This window comes from Pygocentrus nattereri, chromosome 6 (genome assembly GCF_015220715.1).
Source record: "Pygocentrus nattereri isolate fPygNat1 chromosome 6, fPygNat1.pri, whole genome shotgun sequence".
In the NCBI taxonomy this organism is placed as follows: Eukaryota; Metazoa; Chordata; class Actinopteri; order Characiformes; family Serrasalmidae; genus Pygocentrus; species Pygocentrus nattereri.
Window position 1 is genome coordinate 10,349,705 of NC_051216.1, and position 20,647 is coordinate 10,370,351.

The following is a 20,647-nucleotide window of genomic DNA, read 5'->3' on the forward strand; positions in this document are numbered from 1 at the left end:
CACTCCAAAATTATTACAGTCAGACTGTAAAACTACACACACTGCAGATTCATACTGGATTAAAATCACTCCACAATTATTACAGTCAGACTGTAAAACTACACACGCTGCAGATTCATACTGGATTAAAATCACTCCACAATTATTACAGTCAGACTGTAAAACTACACACACTGTAGATTCATACTGGATTAAAATCACTCCACAATTATTACAGTCAGACTGTAAAACTACACACTGCAGATTCATACTGGATTAAAATCACTCCACAATTATTACCATCACACTGTAAAACTACACGCACTGCAGATTCATACTGGATTAAAATCACTCCACAATTATTACAGTCAGACTGTAAAACTACACACACTGCAGATTCATACTGGATTAAAATCACAATTATTATTGCAATAAAACCCTGTAGGAGCTTAATCAGTAACAAAGCTGAGTAGAATTTAACGTTAGTATAATCAAAAGAAATTTTAAAAAGTACTGTTAACCTATTACTGTATATCATTTCTTGAAAAATGAAACTTTGTTTATTTCTGCATGGATATTATTGTTTCTATACTCTTGTCCAACACTGCACATGCTTCTGCTCTTCTCAAGGTCACCTTACACTCCAAAGATGGATTGAATTAGATCCGATGCAAAGAGAGTGATGCCGGATTCTTATATGAGAGCAGACATGTACTCACTAACATCGATGCTTCTCCATAATCTGAAATGTAGTCATTCAAAACATCAGGAGGAATTATAGTTCTTCATGTTTGCTGAATGATAGCTTTCAATTTTCCAGAGAAATGTGATGTTTCTCCTTCAACCATGAGACCTGATGATCGATGAGCATGCTTACACCAGATATGGATTTTTATCCACCGCAGTAAACACACAAACATGCAACTCACTCAAACCCGGCCTCATCCATGTCGCCCACAGAGGTCCTCAGCATTTGGAGAGAGAGGGAGATCAGCAATTGGAGATATATGCATTATCAGTTCATAACAGAACGCGCCACGCTCCATGTTTCTAAAGGCTATTTGTCAGAGTGATATGCCATTTTCCCTGACAGACCAAATCACTTGAGGCACTGAGAGCTTTTATTGCAGTCTTTTTAAGGTAATACACTCAGGCCTGAGACATGCACGTTAACTTTCATAGCATACTATTCACTGTCCAGTCCATAGAGTCCATATATGGAAAACAGGCCCTTTTGTTTCTGAGAGGTCACAAGGACTCATTTATATCAAATCACCTTTTCAGTCTACAGTAGTTCAGCTCCACCCATTTACACATATTAAGCTCCGCTGGTAGATGGGTGGGTGGATGGATTGGTGGGATTGGTGGGTAGGTGGTGAGAATGGTGGGTTACTTTTACTAATAAAAACTGCAGGAGAAAATCTGGTATTTTTCTCTCACAGGGAGCAGCTGAATGTGGCCGACCTGGAGAAATTAGGCAAAAGAGCTAAACACACACTCACACAAGGTTGGAGCAGCTATTACACTGGTGTGTTATTGTTGATTCTGGCTGTGTGCTCTGTGCTGGGGCTCACTTTAACTCAATTAAAAGTGGCCGTGCTCCACAAGTGAAAGAGGCTCAGCTGCTACTTTTTCCATCTGCTCACATAGATGCCTTGGTGGGAACTTCGCAATTTCATTTTTTCCCATCTTTTTTCAGGCATTATCACTACATTCTCATCCTCATTAGAGCTCATTAGAACTAAAACAGTTCCTCTAAAGAGCTGCCACACAATATTTCCATGGCAGTAAAGGATCCAATAGGTGGCCAGCCAACATATCCTGAGGTACATTGCATACTGGCGAAGACTGGCGAACAAGGCAGGGTCAGCTGAGGAGCAAATGGGGGCTGAGAAGTTCACTTTAAAATATAAGTATATGGTTCAAACTGAGTCGAATAGCTATGATAAAAATGTTTAAAAAAGCAGCGAAACATCTCCAGCTCTAATAAATTAAAATATAAAGAAACTCAAATCAAAATCTCTGTAAAGAACTTTAAAAGAAATTAGTAGCTGCGTTTCATGATGCAACGGTAGGGGAGAGACGCAAACAGGAAATCTGCCTTCGAGGGTCTACACAGCCGTCGCAGGACATGTCTTCTTAGACTGTGACGCTGATTTGGGACACAGCTACTGTGCCATAGTTTGCTTGTGTAGCATGCCATGAAGGCGCTATGTTTTAGCTGTGCGTTAACTATGTATGCTTGTACATTTCTGTAGATAACATCATGTCATACAGTGTCAGAAATCACATTAAGCTTGTCCATGTGAGATTATTTGATGACACAATTTGAGGCAACTATGTGAAACAGTCTCATGTTGCTAATTGGTGTATAAGCTTCCATCAGTACATCAGCCTCATAGCTCCAGTGCACAACTAAAGGAGTAAACTTCAGACACTAAATACTGTACGTCTTGCCTGACTGACTAGATATGAGGGGGATGGGGGGTTGATTTTTTGCCAAACTATTCCTTTAAGGTGGAGGGCAGGAATCCAGGTGCTTTTTTCATTTCCCCACTCTGCTGTGCTAAACGGAGGAGAGTGACAGGAGCAGAGATGGTCCTGCTGAAGGCCGGTCTGGGGGAGCACAGGAAAATGTATCTGTCAGTCAACCGCAAAAGGGCTTTAAAGGAGTGCGCACACACACACACGCACACACACACACACACACACACACACACACACCCACACACACAGAGTTCCCTCTTAGGGAAAAACATCACCACTAGAGACTCATGCATTTAGATTCTGTTGCTATGGCACCCTTCCAGTTATCTCTAGTAATACTGTTTGCCCATTAAACCCAACCCTCACCACACACACACACACACACACACACACACACACACACACTTCCCTGTTCCTTCCTATCTTCCGTTTGGTTCCACTCCCCTCCTACTGACTTCTAAATCAGCGTTTTTGTAAAAGACCCGGACGACATTAATCTTCCAGGCGGGGGGAGTCGCTCACCCTCAACTTCTGCAACACACCCGCAGAGCGTTTCTGTGGATCTGGGGCACTGCTGACGGTCGCCCAGTGGCACGCGGGGTGGGATAAGAACGCACATTATGATCCTAGGGGTACGAAGACAGTCTTTTAATTTCTCTGCACATACTGTCGCTCAAAAGTTTGGAATCTCCGTTTTAAATAATATAAAACTGATGCTCATTTTCCACCCACAATAAAAAAAAAAGATCACCTTAATATCACAGACAACAGGGAGATTAGCTAGAAAAACAAAGGACTCTTTCACTTAAGTCTCTCCTGCTGTTCAGATCTTTCCCCAGAGAAAAAGAGCCTAGTAATCTCACGTGTCTCTTATGGAGCTTTGGCTCTCATCTCCTTTTTATCTCTCCTGAATATCATTTTCTCTAATGCTATTTTTTTCCCACGGAATTTTAAGAGAATCACCATTAAGTCTCATGATTCATCAAACAGTGATACTCATGCAATCAAATACAACAGACTACATAAGAAAACAATGAAGATTCTCAAAAGAAAATCTTAAGAAAATAATTAAGATCATCATAAGAAAATACTTGAGAACTTAATTTTTTTTTGAGAACTGCGTTTAAGGACATTTTTATGCACGTCTTAGTGTCTGCATTAAGAACTTTGGCAAGATTTTTTCCCCTAAGAAAGATTTCATGAATCCAATCCCAGGAGCCTTTCTCTCTAAGCACGTTCGACTAAGACAGGATTCCTGGCTGAGCTTCAGCTTCATAAACCTGACAAATACAACCACAGCTAAATTTCTTTACAACAACAGTAAGCGACTTTCTCAGTTAACCCAGGTTTAAACACAAGAAGTTATAAAAAAATAAGGAACTTATACTAAAAAGCTGTGCTGCTAATGTGTGAATCATTTTTCATTTGTTTTGTTTTGTATTGTTTGTGTGTGTGTTTTGATGTTTCCCTGCTGGCTGAGGAGCCACCATTCCACCAATAAAACGGCCGAGAGTGATTTTCCTTAGAAGCTTCTTAGGCTGGCTGTTGTGTGACACTACATCACAGCAAAGATGCGGCCTGGACTGGCCACTTGAGTGATGCTGTATTGTGCCTATCTGGACTGCGGACCTGATCAACGCTACACTGCAGAGACGCCGCTGCTGGACCAGCTGCTTGGATGACGCTCCACTGCAGCTATGGGGCTGCCTGGACCGGTAGTGCTCAGCTTGAACAGTGCTACGCTGCAGCTGCAAGGTCTCACAGGCTGACTGCCTAAGCGCCGCTACATCACAACTATGCAGCTGCCTCGGCCAGACATTCGGGTGTTGCTGAACTGCAGCTATGTGGCTGCCTGATCTGCCTTCATGGCTAAGGACATTTTCAGCCTTCAAGGCTTCCTAGGCCAGCTGCTTGTGTGATGCATCGTAGTCATGGAGTGAGACTTTCCCTGTGGCTAAGGACTCTTTCGGCTAAATGACTCTCTGCTGTGGTCATTGTAATCCCCCCTCGCTGGCTGTTGGAAATGTAGAGTTGTGTGTGTATGTTTGTGCTTTTATTGTTATGTATTTAGTTATTTTCTGATCTTTTCACAAAGCATCCTTGGGTTTGAGTAAGGCGCTATATACATGAGTGTATTATTATTATTAGTATTAGTATTAATATTAATATCGTTATTATTATTATTATTATAAATTGCATTATATTCTTAATGTCTACATACTAGAATTTATTTAATCCAAAATTGTTCTTGTGATGGCCACCACAAACATCACAGCTTAAAATAAGAACCCGGGAACGTCTCTCGCTCTGTCTCGCTCTCTCTCTCCCTCTCCTTTCTAACTATTTATGTCCTTTATCATGTCAAATTAAAGTGATGGAAGTGAACTTGAGTGTTTGCTAATTGCGATTGTCAATCCAATCTCGTCAGGGCTGAGAGACATGGGCTCCGGAGCACTTCATCAGTCTTCATTAATATTGAAGGACGGCGGAAACGGCTCCCTGATCGCCGCTGATCTTACACGCCACAAATTCAGAGCGCCATCCTGGGGACGCACGTCTTTCACAGGCTAACTCTTCCATTACGAAGCGACGGAATGAAATGTGGAGAAAAATGAAGCACAGCGCGGAGCTGAGCTGCACTGAACTGATCAGTGGGGTGACTGAGTGGGGTTTTATATGGAGATGTAGGTGCTGATAGGTCGTATGAGCCACTCGGGCACTTTAATGGGAGAAAAGGCTTAAAGTTCCCACATGGGAACGTTAATGACACTATCACACACAGCACCATTCTCCTTGACCTCCTCCAGTACAGATTCCCCCTCTCTATCCTAACGATGCTCTCTCTCTCTCTCTCTCTCTCTCACACACACACACACACACACACACACACACACACACACATTATCTCTCTCCAACACTCATTTTCTCTGTCATTCCTGGAATTTACCTCTTTCTCCTTGAATCTCTCTCTCTCTCTCTCTCTCTCTCTCTCTCTCTCTCACACACACACACATTATCTCTCTCCAACACTCATTTTCTCTGTCATTCCTGGAATTTACCTTTCTCCTTGAATCTCTCTCTCTCTCTCTCTCTCACTTTTTGTCTTTGTCTCCCTTTTCGTCTCTGTATCTGTCCCTCTTGTGTATTCTCTCTATCTCTCTGCAAATTATTTCTCTTGCTAACCCTCTCTTGATTTCTTTCTGACTCTCACTCTTCCTCTTTCTCTACTTTTCTCTCCCTCTTGCTTATTCTATCTCCCCACCCCATCCGTCTCCGTCTCTCTGTCTCTCTTTCTCTCTCTCTCTCTCTGTCTCTTTGCAGGCACATGACCACCTCATTGACCCCTATGCTGATTGGCCCTCTGGGGTCAGTCTGGAGTCATCACCAGGTTACCAAAATGACCCGTCAGCAACAGCACGCATTAAACCTCTCCCTCTCTTCATCTCTCCTTCATTAGCATTAATATAATAAATCATTATCATACACTCTTTTAGAGAAAGATGGATTTCATTACAGGTTACACACCCTCCCACAGGTACACACACACTTACACACAGTACAGACTCTGCACTGACCAACATCTGCTGTACATTTATGACCCTCAGAAGTTAGTCCTCATAATATACATAATACAAACACTTTTACACATTCAACAGGGAATATTCACTTCTGCACAGTATCACAGGTTGGTTTGAGAACATAGGCTAAGTCGTCCAGTCTTAGATCACACTAGAGAAAATCTCTCTATTCTAATGCAGTTCATACCAGAAACAATATTTTGTCAGTAAACAATTTATTTATTTCTTGCTCGCACCAAGAATTACACTATGAACAACAAGAAATATAGTAGGAAAATATTATTAAATTCATTATCTAGAGATTTCCTCACCTGGTATATGACACGTGCACTACTGTTTACAGTTTGAATGTTTTCAATAATATAAATTAATCTGTTTTGTCTATTCTTCTTATGTCCACAGTGATGAACAGAGCTGCAGAAGCTTCTAAAATGATTGGAAAAGCAGAAAAAAAAGCTGTAATAAAACTAATATCCATAGTCCAGCATACGTTAAAAGTGGTGATCAATTCTTGATGCAGACAACTTGACAAAAAGTACTGTAAATGGATTACAGTGCATAATATGCATGGTATAAAACGTAAATCCTTGAAATATTGAATAAATCATCCAAAAATACTTTTTGATGTTTATTTAAAATGAGTAAATGTATTAGTTATTATTTTATTTAACACAACTTAAACATAATACATAATAAAGCAAACATAATAAGTGATTTCAAACTTTTAAACTCTACTGTATATACTGTAGCAGATGATTGCCTGAATCTTTGGGATTAATAAATGCATATTTTCAAATCTATGCACTCCAGAATGGAATTGCCAAAATATTGCTATTGGGATAAAACTGGGACATTGTCACTGTCCAAATAAATACAAGCATCTCCAAAACAGTAATTTTATAGGAAGACAAAAACATTTACTTTTTAATGTAAGTTAATGTAAGAGATTTTATTACAGGTAGTTTTTGAGCATTTCTATTGGTCCATTCAACATGAAATTCACACACAATATAATAAAATGTCTTTAATTTATTAAATCTGCATAGTAATACGTACTTCTCTAAAAGTGAAGGTGACAAAAAAGTTATTTGATGAGATGCCAGAATAACCACTGCTCATTTGCTTTAAAAAATAAATCAATAAATAAAAATACATAAATAAATAAACACATTGCCAAAAGTATTCACTCACCCATCCAAATCATTGAATTCAGGTGTTCCAGTCACTTCCATGGCCACAGGTGTATAAAGCCGAGCCCCTAGGCCTGCAGACTGCTTCTACAGACATTAGTGAAAGAATGGGTCGCTCTCAGGAGCTCAGTGAATTCCAGCGTGGTACCGTGATCGGACGCCACCTGTGCAGCAAGTCCAGTCATGAAATTTCCTCACTACTAAATATTCCACAGTCAACTGTCAGTGGTATTATAACAAGGTGGAAGTGATTGGGAACGACAGCAACTCAGCCATGAAGTGGTCGGCCACGTAAATTGACAGAGCGGGGTCAGCGGATGCTGAGGGGCATAGTGCGCAGAGATCACCAACTTTCTGCAGAGTCAATCTCTACAGACCCCCAAACTTCATGTGGCCTTCAGATCAGCTCAGGAACAGCATAGAGAGCTTCATGGAATGGGTTTCTATGGCCGAGCAGCTGCATCCAAGCTTTATATCACCAAGCGCAATGCAAAGCGTCGAATGCAGTGGTGTAAAGCGCCGCCACTGGACTCTAGAGCAGTGGAGACGTGTTCTTTGGAGTGACCAATCACGCTTCTCCGTCTGGCAATCTGATGGACGAGTCTGGGTTTAGCGGTTGCCATGAGAACGGTGGTGTGGGGTTGTTTTTCAGGAGTTGGGCTCGGTCCCTTAGTTCCAGTGAAAGGAACTCAAAGTGTTTTTAGAGAGATTTTGAGATTTTGGACATGATTTTCATGCTCCCAACTTTGTGGGAACAGTTTGGGGACGTCTCCTTCCTGTTCCAACATGACTGCGCACCAGTGCTCAAAGCAGGTCCATAAAGACATGGATGAGCGAGTTTGGTGTGGAAGAACTTGACTGGCCTACACAGAGTCCTGACCTCAACCTGATAGAACCCCTTTGGGTTGAATTAGAGCGGAGACTGTGAGCCAGACCTTCTCGTCCAACATCAGTCTGAACTCACAAATGAGCTTGTGGAAGAAAAAATCCTATAAACACACTCCTAACCCTTGTGGAAAGCCTTCCCAGAAGAGTTGAAACTGTTATAGCTGCAAAGGGTGGGCCGACATCATATTAAACCCTATGGATTAAAAACGGGATGTCACTCAAGATCGTATGCATGTGACGGCAGATGAGCGAATACTTTTAGCAACATAGTGTATCTTTTAATGAACGGCCCTTTAGAGAACCATTTTCAGTACATATAAAGCTTCTGGGAAGAAGCATTAAATAATTGCAGAACCTTTAAATTATGTGAGCACAATTTAAACCTTTAAACTCACTCAAAGGCCTTTCTATTTATTTATTCATTTATTTATTTATTTAGCGCTTAATATCTTTTTGAAACGGTCTTTTTAGGAGACGTATCATGTTCTGAGCCTGATTTACTCCGATTTACATTGTAATGAAGTAGCTGGCTTGGTGAGGAGAATAATATGTCAGTATTATAAACATAATTAGATGTGTAACAGAGAAAAAGGCGCAGCTCACAGAGTGTTTAGTGTTAAGAGTGTTTAATTGTAATTGGCTTCATATTTGCTGTGCTGCTGAGCGGTTTGTTCTTTTCGATCTAAGGCCAACACAAACAATAACATATTGTTAAGACTAGAGAGTGTTATAATGATAGATGGACCAATGCCAACTATTTACAACAAACAAAACCTGCCAAAGGACACCATACTGAGCAGGTTATGTCAATTTAGCACTGTGCAAAAGCCAGAGACCACACATACATATAAATATACAATCAAAACAGCCATTAACTCCAAGTTATTCACTTTTCAGAGGACAAAGCAGGAAATATATTGACCAGAAAATTACAAAGAAGCCTCAACTACTAAACGACATGTCCAGTCTTAGTATTTTTTCACTTTCAGTTTCTCAAAGAAATCCTCCAAAGTCCAGTCTTAGAAGTTGGTTTGGCATTTTCTGGAGTTTTTAGTGATGTTGGGGTCTGGACTGGATGGGTGGGTCAGCCCAGTCTCCTTTTCTCAGTGAGGTTCTTCTTGATCAGCTACACATCCTTTCAGACCCACAGTGCCGAGTCGTCTTCTTACAGTAGAAGGATGGACAGAAACACCTGTGGATGTTTTCAGATCTGAATCAGCTTGATTTTCTCCTCTCTCTCTCTCAAAGATGAAAGCTTTAAGTGCTGCTTATCTCATGGGGCACATTTATTTCTGGATTATCTTGAATCTCATCTCGGAAATATGTACTGAAAAATAAATAACTTGTATGCTGAAAAATGACTTGTACTTAATGGCTGCTTTGACTGGAAATACAAATGAAGGGGGGTCTCTGACTTTTGCACAGCACTGTGTTTAATAGCGAAAACAACTGAGGCTGGTAAGAAGCCTTTAGCAGGTGCAGGCAACCACAGCCCAGAGGAGTAGACAAAGATCTCTGCCTAAAAAAATAAACAACTATATAAATACCAAGGCAGAATATACTGTGTGCACTTTATATGAATCATGAGCTGCAGTGGTAGAAAGAGCATAACTACACTCATAACTAGTACCAAATCAATCGCATTTGCCCTTTACAAGTATTAAATGTCACTGCATTTAAATATGACAAAGTGAAAGGCTTGTGTGAGTGTTACTGTTTTTCCCCTCACATGTGAAATATCACAGTGACAGCTGAAGGACGCAGACTCTTCAGCAAAGGCACAGCAGCACTACGAGGCTGAGAGATCACTTCAGATCACTCAGTGGAGAACTATTCTTAGAGCAGGTCCTCCACTGTCACACACACGGCCACAGAAATAATACACACAGACGGAGAGAGAGAGAGAGAGAGAGAGAGAGAGAGAGAGAGAGAGAGTGAGAGAGAGAGAGAGAGAGGGAGAGAGAGAGAGAGGGAGAGAGGAAAAAGGGAGTAAGAGAGCCCTACAGAAACAGACAGAGAGAGTGAAAAAGAGAGCAAAGAAGTAAGGGATGAGGGGGATATAATGTGTGTAAGAGAGAGAGAAAGAGAGAGAAAGGGAGGAGAGTGGAGGGGAGAAGGCAAGACAAAGAAAGAAAAACAGGTAAAGGGAAATATAGATACAGAGAGAGAGAAAGCACTACAGAAAGAGCAAAAAAGTAAGGGATGAGGGGACAGCGAGAGAGAGAGGGGAAGAAGGGTGAGATAGAGAGAGAGAGAGAGAGAGAGAGAGAGAGAGGACTACAGAAAGATATAAAGAAAGTGAGAAAGAAAGAGAACAAAGAAGTAAGGTGTTAGAGAGAGAGAGAGAGAGAGAGAGAGAGAGGAGAAAGAGAGGGGTAGATAAAAAAAGGAGAAAGATATAGGGAGGAGAGTGTGAGACAGAGAGAAGGGAAAAGATACAGAGAGAGTGAGAGAGAGCACTACATATTTAGAGAGAGAGAGAGAGAGAGAGAGAGAGAGAGCACTACACAGAGAGAAAGCAATAGAGAGAGAGAAAGAGAGAAAGAGAGAGAGAGTATGGGAGAGACAAACACAGAAAGACAGAAGGAAGGCTTCAGTTTCAGACAGAAGCGAGCTCCATGGTAACACCATATCTTCTAATATCCCTCCTCATCCCTCACTCCGGGCTCTCCTCTAATAGTCAGCCTAATGATGATGAGACGATAATGGAAATATTTACAGTTTCCGCCTGCAAATGATAGCAACTAATTAACCACACATCAGTTCATTAACTGCTGCAGGAGGCCTGAGTCGCAGCTTAATGTTCATCACTGCAGAAAGGAGGAGTGAGGAAGGCTACTGAGTGGCGGGTCACTCCACGTGGGCTGAGGATCGCGCACACACTCGCCGAGAATACGCTCGGTAGATCTCTACGCAGGAGCGGAGAAGATACGGAGTGACCGATGAGATGTTGGAAGATCATTTCCTCTCAAAAACGAATAAACAGCAGGGAAAAAAAAATTTAAATGATACTCGCTCCATCCTGAGCAGAAATAGTGCAAGAGAGAGAAATATAGGGATGTTAAGGGGACGGAATTACAGATTTTAATCTTGTGGAGGGCTTAATTCATCAGCCCTGCAGGCAGCAGAGGAGATGGAGTCTATTTAGCATCGGGGCTGCTCTGGCTGTTTGGGAGGCAGCCATCAATCTCTTGGCTATCTTTAAAAAATAAAAGTGCCTGTTTCAATCACCCCAGAGACAGGCAGCAAACAGGTGGAGAAATCTCTCTCCCCCCCTTCGGCCTCTCCTTCTCTTTCTCCTCAAGGTGAAAGTTTTCCCCAAACAGCGCCCAAAGAGCCTCAGGGAAGCGTGTTATTAATGTGCTTTAAAAATACTAATAATCTTACCAGAAATACACGTGCCGCTCTGCCCTCTCCCTCCCTGCTGTTTGGCTTTGTGTTCTCAAATAGCACATTCAATTAACCTACACTAAACTGGAAGCCTCCAGACAACAGAAGGCCTCAGCAGTTCATGAGCTGCTCTTTGTGAATCTTACTCGGGCCTCAGAGTGCTGGCTTTGTGATCTTCCACATTCCGTGGAAGAGGCTACATGAGCATACAGGAGCTACTGGCCTTAGAAAATTAATCTTTCAAGCACACACAGTTTTGTGGAGTCTTAGGCGGTCAAAAAAATTTGTTCAGAACCATTAATCTCAGCAAGAAGTACAACTCTGCCAGTAAAAACCACAGGTTGAAAGTAACAAATAAGTCTCATTTATTTTATACTTAAGTCCCAAGTCAAGATAGTCGAGTCTCGATTCCAGCCCCAAGTCAGTACAGGTGAGTCTCAAGTTGAGTCCCAAGTGAACACAGTCGAGTCTCGATTCAAGACCTGAGTTGGTACAGGTAAGTCTCAACTTGAAGCCCAAGTCAAGACAGTCGTGTCTCGATTCATGTTCTGAGTCAATGTAGGTGAGTCTCAAGTCAAGTTCCAAGTCAAGATAGTAGAGTCTCAATTCAAGACCTGAGTCAGTGAAGGTGAGTCTCAAGTCGAGTCCCAAGTCAAGACAGTCGTGTCTCGATTCATGTTCTGAGTCAATGTAGGTGAGTCTCAAGTCAAGTTCCAAGTCAAGATAGTAGAGTCTCAATTCAAGACCTGAGTCAGTGAAGGTGAGTCTCAAGTCGAGTCCCAAGTCAAGACAGTCGTGTCTCGATTCATGTTCTGAGTCAATGTAGGTGAGTCTCAAGTCAAGTTCCAAGTCAAGATAGTAGAGTCTCAATTCAAGACCTGAGTCAGTGAAGGTGAGTCTCAAGTCGAGTCCCAAGTCAAGACAGTCGTGTCTCGATTCATGTTCTGAGTCAATGTAGGTGAGTCTCAAGTCAAGTTCCAAGTCAAGATAGTAGAGTCTCAATTCAAGACCTGAGTCAGTGAAGGTGAGTCTCAAGTCGAGTCCCAGATCAATAGTCCTAATCTTCATCAGCTAATTTAAGGCCATAACACTGAATAATGGTAACAGTACCATTATTTAATGTTTAATGACAGCATGCTAATAATTTATTTATTTATTTTTTTTTTACCCATCCAACTAAAATACAAAGTCCATGGCTCAGAGATGACCAGGACAGGCATACTGTATATACAAGGAGTGGTGCAACTACATATGAAAAGAATGTTAAAAGTAAATAAATAAAAATAGTAGATCATTTTTTTTTATTATTTTTGGGAACGTTTGGCACACATGATTAAATTAAAAAAAACTAGCTCAGCAAAATAAAAACAGCCACCAGTGTGAACTGAATTTAAATGACAACAGAAACGAAAACGACCGAACTGAACAAAGTTTATAGAATTTTTTTTTTTTTTTTTGGCCACCTTATTTGAATTTTCCGTTCCACCTTAAATGGTGCAGCAGTTACATTCTGGCACCTAACTGCTCCACCATTTAAGGTGGAACAACAAATTCCAATATGAAGCTGGTGAATAATATGCTACTGACACCTTTCAGAGAGTCTGTGTTTGTTTCATCTAAAAGGACCACTCCAAATAAAGTGTTAACGTAGTTTAACCAATTTCCCTGGCTGCCTAAGACTTTTTCCACTGTTGTGATTAATCACTTCTACATTTTGTGAAGTTGTGCAATTAATCTCATGTTTCCTGCCCAAATTTGACTTTTTTCTTTTATATGTGCAGTGCATTTTGTTACAGCAATATGATTAATTCTTTTGTATACTGTAAAAAACTGCTCATCAATTTACCCAAAAAATACTCAATGTGGTAACATGTAAATTCACTCGTTTTATTCAACTGAAATAAATACTTTGAATGAACAATTCTTTCAATCAATATAGTTTTTTGAGCCGAATAAAACTAGTTCAATTGTTTGTTACGATAGTGTAATTGTAGGTTGATCTGATAAGCCAATTCTTACAGTGTAAGCTTTCTGCTCATTGGTTTATCTAGTTCCTCCACTGAGAACAGAAGAAATGAGACACTCTATAGAGTTGTGGTCCTCACAACCACACATGAGGATTTGCTCTGTAGCATCTGAATCACCTGATGGACCACGGCTACCATAAACACCAGAACTGAGCTACATTGTTGGTTGTACGACTACCCTCAAAAAGAAGGCCTTAACAGTGGGGAAGCGCTTAGTGGTTCCCAGTGGAGAAACATTGTCACTGCATGCACCAAGTAGTGAGAATAACATAAAAAATACAAATATCAACCTGACAAAATATTTAAATGGAATTAAACACTACACACATAATGGAAGTATGGAGTAACTGAAGTTTGGAGGAAGGGCCACGTCTGAAGTCATAAAGGGCCACGTCTTGAAGTTTTCTGAGAAGTGGAAAAGGATGCTTTGCTAGAGACAGCAGCTCATTATAGCGGGCCAGTCACTAAGAGCTTGTTTAAAAACAAATTAGATGTAAGACCCTCTATTGGCAGTTAGGGGTTTCCTCCACCTGTTGACACCACTGTGACTAGCAGTGCTAGGAGTGCTAGAGTGTTTGGTTAATATCTGTGACTGTTTAGACTTCTACACAAAAGGCATCAACCTCAGATGCCTTCTTGGACAGGCACACTGTCACAAGTGTGGTAGGCCTTCAATAGGCTTATGTACATACATGTATCTTGCATATGTGTCCAGTTTGGGTGGATGACCATGCCTAATCCTCCTCCTTCCAATCTAACCTCCTAAAAACCTTGGCAAGTTCTCGTGTGCCCATGTTTTCAGTTCTCCTAGCACGTGTGACTGTACAGTTGGCCCTGTGCCTTGGGAGTTGAGCTTCAGTGCTCTGAAAGGTAGAAGCTCCATTCCTCCTGCACACTGTGATGGAGAGGCAGAGTCATAATCAGCCTCACTTTATCAACTCCACTAAACTCCTGTAAACCATGGCCCCATCAGCCAATTACCTCTGCGGGAAGCCAATACTAATGCTGTGCTCTCATTCGGGCCGCCCGCCGCCTCAGGGGGCGGCATTTTGTTTGCCGTGGTGGGGGGTAAGAGGATATTTTCATCACTCTTGTTTTGCCCAGGGAAAAAAGGGTTGGGATGTGGGGGATCTCAATAAAACGCTCTTTTGTGTTGTGAGACGTGTCGCCTCCTTACTGCTTCCAGGGCTCCTCTTGTCTTAAACATAATGAAACAAAATATCCTCATATGTGTACTATTTAAATACGGTATGCAATAAAAAGATGCATGACTTAACACTAAAGATATAAATAACATTCACTCATGCACATTTAAGCCATGTGAAATAGTGAAAACATGCCTTTTATATTTAACAAACACAGCCTGTTGTCATTCACAGGATATGCTACAAGATTAGCATTATTGTGGATATAAATACAGTAGTGTGCAAAAGTCAGGGTTCACCCTTCTTCCACCCTAACTTCTAGTCAAAACCACCATAATTTTTTTTTTTTTGGTTTGGTTTTTTGCCCAATCTGATTTTTACCCAGTTTTCTTCCCAGTTTAGTCATTTCCAATTCAACCCGCTAGTTAGGATTCCCCCAATCACATGATACCACCAATGCTAGGAGGGTGAATGCAGCGCAGGCTTCCTCCAAGACCTGTGAAACCAGCCAATGCAACTTTTGGAACTGCCACGTCACGGGACAGCCGAACACTCTCAGCAGAAAACGCCGACTGCCAGATCTGTTACGTCAAATAACAGATGCCTGCGCTGACTAGCATCACGTGTGATGGGGGGAAGGTGGGGGCCATCCTGCCCACCCAGAGTGACTGAGGCCAATTGTTCACTCTAGGAATCCCAGCTATGGATGGCTGTAGCACCACTAGGGATCAAACTCGTGATCTCCTAATGACAGGGCCCAAAACAGCCATTAATAAGAGTTATTCATTTTTAGCATCAGGAAAACATTACAGTTTGCCAGACAGAGATAGTTTTGGTGGTCTACCAGGTCTTGCATGGTTGCTGTGAGTTCTATTTTCTCCATATGATTTTAATATATATTTTGTTTTCTTTACTGACCTTCCTTTGACTTCCCTTTTATATCCATTATGCAACTGGATTATCTCATATCTAAACTCCTCAGAGATATCTCCTAAAAATAACTTGTACTTAACAGTCATTTTGACTGGAAATTAAATAAATGAAAGTTGGTCTCTGACTTGTGCACAGTTCTGTGGATTATCCCTAAACATCCATAGTCATCATTCGCTTCATTAGAAACCTCTATGTCCACTCACTGATCGCTTTGTGAGGCCTACCTACCTAAGGAGTCTCTATTAAGGTAGCCAGTCAGCAGATGATGTATGAGATTTAAGGGTCACAGTTGGATGCACATGTTAGAAATTATATGGAATTGCAGCATTTATTGTATCTCTGATCACTTCATATTCCAGAGCAACACACACCAGAGGAAAGAACAAGTCTCTTCATGGCAGTTCTGTCGCATCCTATTACCTTTAGCAGCATGGAGCTAGCAATTGTGTCAGATAATATGCAGAAATCTAATCTAATGTGAAATTGATCTTGTATACTTTTGTGTCTGGTATGAAACATTTTGCCCAGAGCTCTTCCTCTCAAAGTGTTTTCCGTCTCCCTCCATTGGATGAAAATGATGCACAGCCTGTACCTTCCATGTGCAACTTGGCAAAGTGACTACACGGAGGCCTGCTGTGCCACAAAGTCTAAATTAATGAATTGACCACAGGGAGAGTTAGATGTTTCCACCAGGATAGATCCAAATTCACACAAAATTGCAGTGAGAGGATTTTCTTGGGAACGGATCATCTGGACAAAGTCAAAAACCTCGAATGATTAAATAATGAAAAGATGAGCAGGGAAAAATGGTAGCCGTTTCATTGAGGACGAAAATGACCCCATGTGGGCTCACTTAGGTGTATGATCATCCATGCATTGGCCAACCATCAACCATAATCACTGTGTGATACTAGCTGATGTAAGAGATTTGGCAGTTAGTGTTTTCCTTCAAGTGCGTTGAGCTGCCCAACGATGGCTGGTTTAAAAACATGTTGTGGTGATTCATGCTTTTTGGCAAAAGTACACGCTAACATTCACACTCCCAGTTTTGTGGCTTTGTTCGATAGGAGGAGACTTGGCAGGTGTAATTAGCAAAGTAAATTGGACAAGACAACACAATAGCTGTGTACCACTTCAGGGGCTGCATCCTTCGGAGGCTGCATTTAAAGGCCGACTGCGTCACATTTTGAAGGCTCCTTCCTTTGCCTGTCAATGAAGGATGCTTCGCCAGCCAACATACTCCAAGGTTCATCGTGTGCCAGCAAGGATACAAGAATATGATGGCATCAACAGAGGAGCAACCGGCAGAGGAGACACTTAAATGTAAGTATTGGATTTAAACTGAGTCAAACAGCTAACAATACAAATGTATTTAAAAAAGACAATGTGGTCTGAAGCAAAACTTTTGCTAAAGTTTAGTTTTGTTTTGGGGAGCAATGAGCAGACAGAGAGAAGCATGTCCAGCTCTATTAAATGAAAAGAATAAAAAATAAAATCAAAGTTTCTAGCTCCATCTTTAAAGAAAGACCCTGACGAGCACCATTTCATGATGCAACAGTAAGGACGGGAACAGCCTTGCTCTGATGCAAACAGGGAATCCGCCATAGAGCCAATCGTCTTATTTCAGTTTAGCCTTCGTGGGTCTACTCAGCCTTCGAAGGACACACCATGTCAAATGTTGGGAAACCAGGACAGTTTGATGGTAAATTGGTTAATACAGTGCTTCTCAACTCTGGTCCTCGATCACACATTATTTTTCATCCCCAATACACCCCTTTGACAGAGACATGCACAGATAGATGGGGGGCTAAGACCCTCCCCCTCCACCCTCAGCCTGTATAACTGCCCTTAGAGATTTAAGCAAGGCTGCACTGAGTTACAACTCCTTCATTCACAGTATTTGGACAGCATAGTGGATAACTGGCTGTAAATTATATGAATCACTTAAAGTCCCAACTTTATTACACCATTATCATCATCTTCATCATCATCAATATTATCTAATACCGCTTGGTCCAGCTACGGTCGTACCAGTAGGGAAAGCAGAGAAGCCCGCACAGCCCTGTCCCTCTCAACTTCCTCCAGCTTATAACGGGAGCCCAAGCCACTCCCAGGCCAACTTGGAGATCCCTAAAGCAAGTCCTAGGACAACCTCTGGGTCTCGTCCCAGTAGGCCGTGCCTGGTAAACCTCCAATGGGAGGCAGTCTTTAGGTATCCTAAACCGATACCCGAACCACCTCAACTAGCTTTTTTCAATGTGGAGTAGCTCTACTCTGAGCCCCTCCTGGATGACTGAGCTCTTAACCCTATCAAGTAGAGTGTAGCCCAAAACTCTTTTCTGCTGCATGCATCCACAACCTCATTCTTTCAGTCATTGCTCAAAGCTAATGACCATAGGTAAAGGGTTGGGATGTAGACTGACCGGAACACAGAAACTTTGCCTTATGCTGCGCTCTCTCTTCACCCCTACAAGCTGCTGCTTGTCCCAGCCTGTGGCCAAACTATTAGTTTGTAATAAGCTCACTATAGGCAGTGGGCTTATTACATACTAAGGTTTATTATTCAGCCAGTAGATGGACTACAATGCAAACTAGCTGAGCTGTTTGCATTGTAGTCCAAAGTGTATAAGAACAGTTTGGGCCTGGCGGCAGGCCCTGGCCATTTTTAGTTATATTTACATTCATCCTGTCATTTTCACTAAAGGGCCCTGGTCTGTGCTTATGCCTACCCTTCAACTCTAAGGGCTTGAAAACAGCTCCGTTACTGGAACCAGCAGACAGACAATATTTGATGCATACATATGTATTTGTAACTTTTATATTTCTCTGATACAAAGCAGATCTTAGAAACCACCCCAAAGTTTTAGCAAGCTGAAAGAGGCACACTCTAAATATATAATGGTGCCATATGGCTATTTGAAGCAATATCATAAAATAAAAACCTTTGCTGGAGCTTTTATTGTTAAAAGTGCAGAAGAAACAATAAGTATTTCTCCTACAAATCTTTTGTCAAAGCTAATTCTAACCCACCCCAGAGCTGCAGCGGCCTTCCTCACTGCAACTCAGCTGATTCAACCCATCACAGTTTTGCTAATCATGAAATGAGCTGAATCAGGTACGTAACCCTTGCTGGTGTTTCTGAAGACTGAGCTCATGAGCCACAGGGATCATGCCTTGATGATTGCTGAATTGCCACTCACCCCCCTCCCCCACGCACCTACCTGACCCTTCTTTTAGCTCTCAAATACTGACCTCAGCTTTGCAGATGGCCCTGTGGGATCTGGCAGCCTCCAGCCAAAAAGCAAGGCTGTTAGCAACTCAGCTAGAATTACAGCCCAGTGGGACTTCACCGTTTCCCTCATCCACTCGAATCAACTGCAGTTAGCTGGAGATGGCTGAGTAAAAACCAGCCATCCAGTGACTGCCATTGAAAGGCAGGTCAGGAGGGGTTGTCAGCCACGTCCAAACACACAGCAGACATCCTGCAGTTTTTCCCTTTTTTCCCCACACTTTTTAACTTCAGCATTTCCAGAAGAAAAGGTCTCTGACCTTCCTGTGATGGCCCATTGCTTCTCCTCCATGGTTTCCCCTTGTTCTGACACAAGCTGATGTGAGAGGAAAGGGAATGTCCCGATAGGATCCAGGAGAGGTCAAACACCAAACTATCCCAAATGCACCTTCAGTACTTGTTTCTGGATCAGATTACAGATGGGCTGGTTTTCGTTCCATTTCTGTTGTAAATGTACCTTTGCTCACACTGTATGGGCATAAGACTACCAAAACTTATGGAATGAGAGTACCATGAAAGTATTTCTCTCTACTTTCCTTTGAGTAATACCATGAAAGACCCATTTTTGGTTCCCTAAGTAACTGTTTCTTTTAGAGAACTCTTGTAAATGACAGGCTCTAGAGGGAAGAACTTCCAGAATTTCCAAATTCAAAGAATTTTCACATAGGGTTAAAAAGCAGTTTAAAACATATTTGGGAACCGATGTCTGCATGTGACTGAACCTGACTGGGTTTTGACAAATAATTCAAGCTCCATTTCTTACCCTGAGAAAGGAAAGGTCTCGGCTGCGGTCGATGCTGGTGATCTCCAGGTTTCCCATCACCACCTCACAGTTCTCATAGTATTTACGCAGAGTCCGATACTGCTGCTCCAGATCCGACAGAGTGCTCAGCTTATTCTCTGTTCCAGTGCACACTGCAGGGAGAGGAGGACAGAGAGAGAGAGTCTGAATTCAGTGAACTCACTCAAACAGGAAAACACTATTTATATTAAATAATATTCATATTAAGCTAATGTAAATGGTGAAAAATGCTTTTTTTTTGGTATACACAAGAATGGTGGTTTGGTAGTTGGTTTCTAGTGTCTGGTTTCTAGTGTAATGTATAGAGTACATGAAATGACATATAGATCAATAAATAGTCAAAATAATGCTGTTTATATGTTTTTTCCATCATAACGTTTCACCATTTCATAACCCCCCCATCAGTTTCATCTGACAAGCAAAGTGTGAAACAGAGGGGGTTCTGGGTGGTCTGGGACCTCCTAATAAACCTCTTGGAACCCTGAATGTCTCAAAACTAAAATTCTGAGGGGTCACTGAAAGTAAACTTATGACATTATTCTGTCCTTTAGGGAAAAACAGATGCTCAAATACAAATTCAAGGAAAATCAATGTTTAGCTGCTTCACCCACAACGGGCGAGTGTCTGTCTTTGGTAGTCTTAACTAACTAGAGCTGCAGCACTGCTCTGCCTCAGGGTGGCGCTATAGCAAACTAGTTTACCCAGTTGGTCCTTCCAACTTATGGGTCCAGTGGAAAGATTGAATTGTTAGCCATTGTCAGATCTCAGTGAAGATCTCAGTGAAGTGTGGAAGAGAACATTATCAATCTAGAAAAGAGCATTTCCAGAAGAGCAACTGTTAAACCAGACATTGCCTTGCCTCTAAGGCTAGTATTATTCCTGCTATGGCGAGGGAGTTTGCAGCCAGCCAATGCTGGAGTAGCCAGCCAGCATGGGAGC

The 20,647-nt window shown here is 41.8% G+C and overlaps 1 protein-coding gene across 4 annotated transcripts in view; it reads right to left on the minus strand.

The window, feature by feature from the left end:
- LOC108433052 (receptor tyrosine-protein kinase erbB-4) overlaps positions 1-20,647 on the minus strand; it is a 629,333-nt gene that overhangs the window by 323,349 nt on the left and 285,337 nt on the right. For all 4 annotated transcript variants that reach the window (XM_017707323.2, XM_037539223.1, XM_037539222.1 and 1 more), the window contains exon 2: positions 19,670-19,821. In XM_017707323.2, coding sequence (XP_017562812.1) covers positions 19,670-19,821 — 152 coding nt within the window. The remainder of the gene's footprint in view (positions 1-19,669; positions 19,822-20,647) is intronic.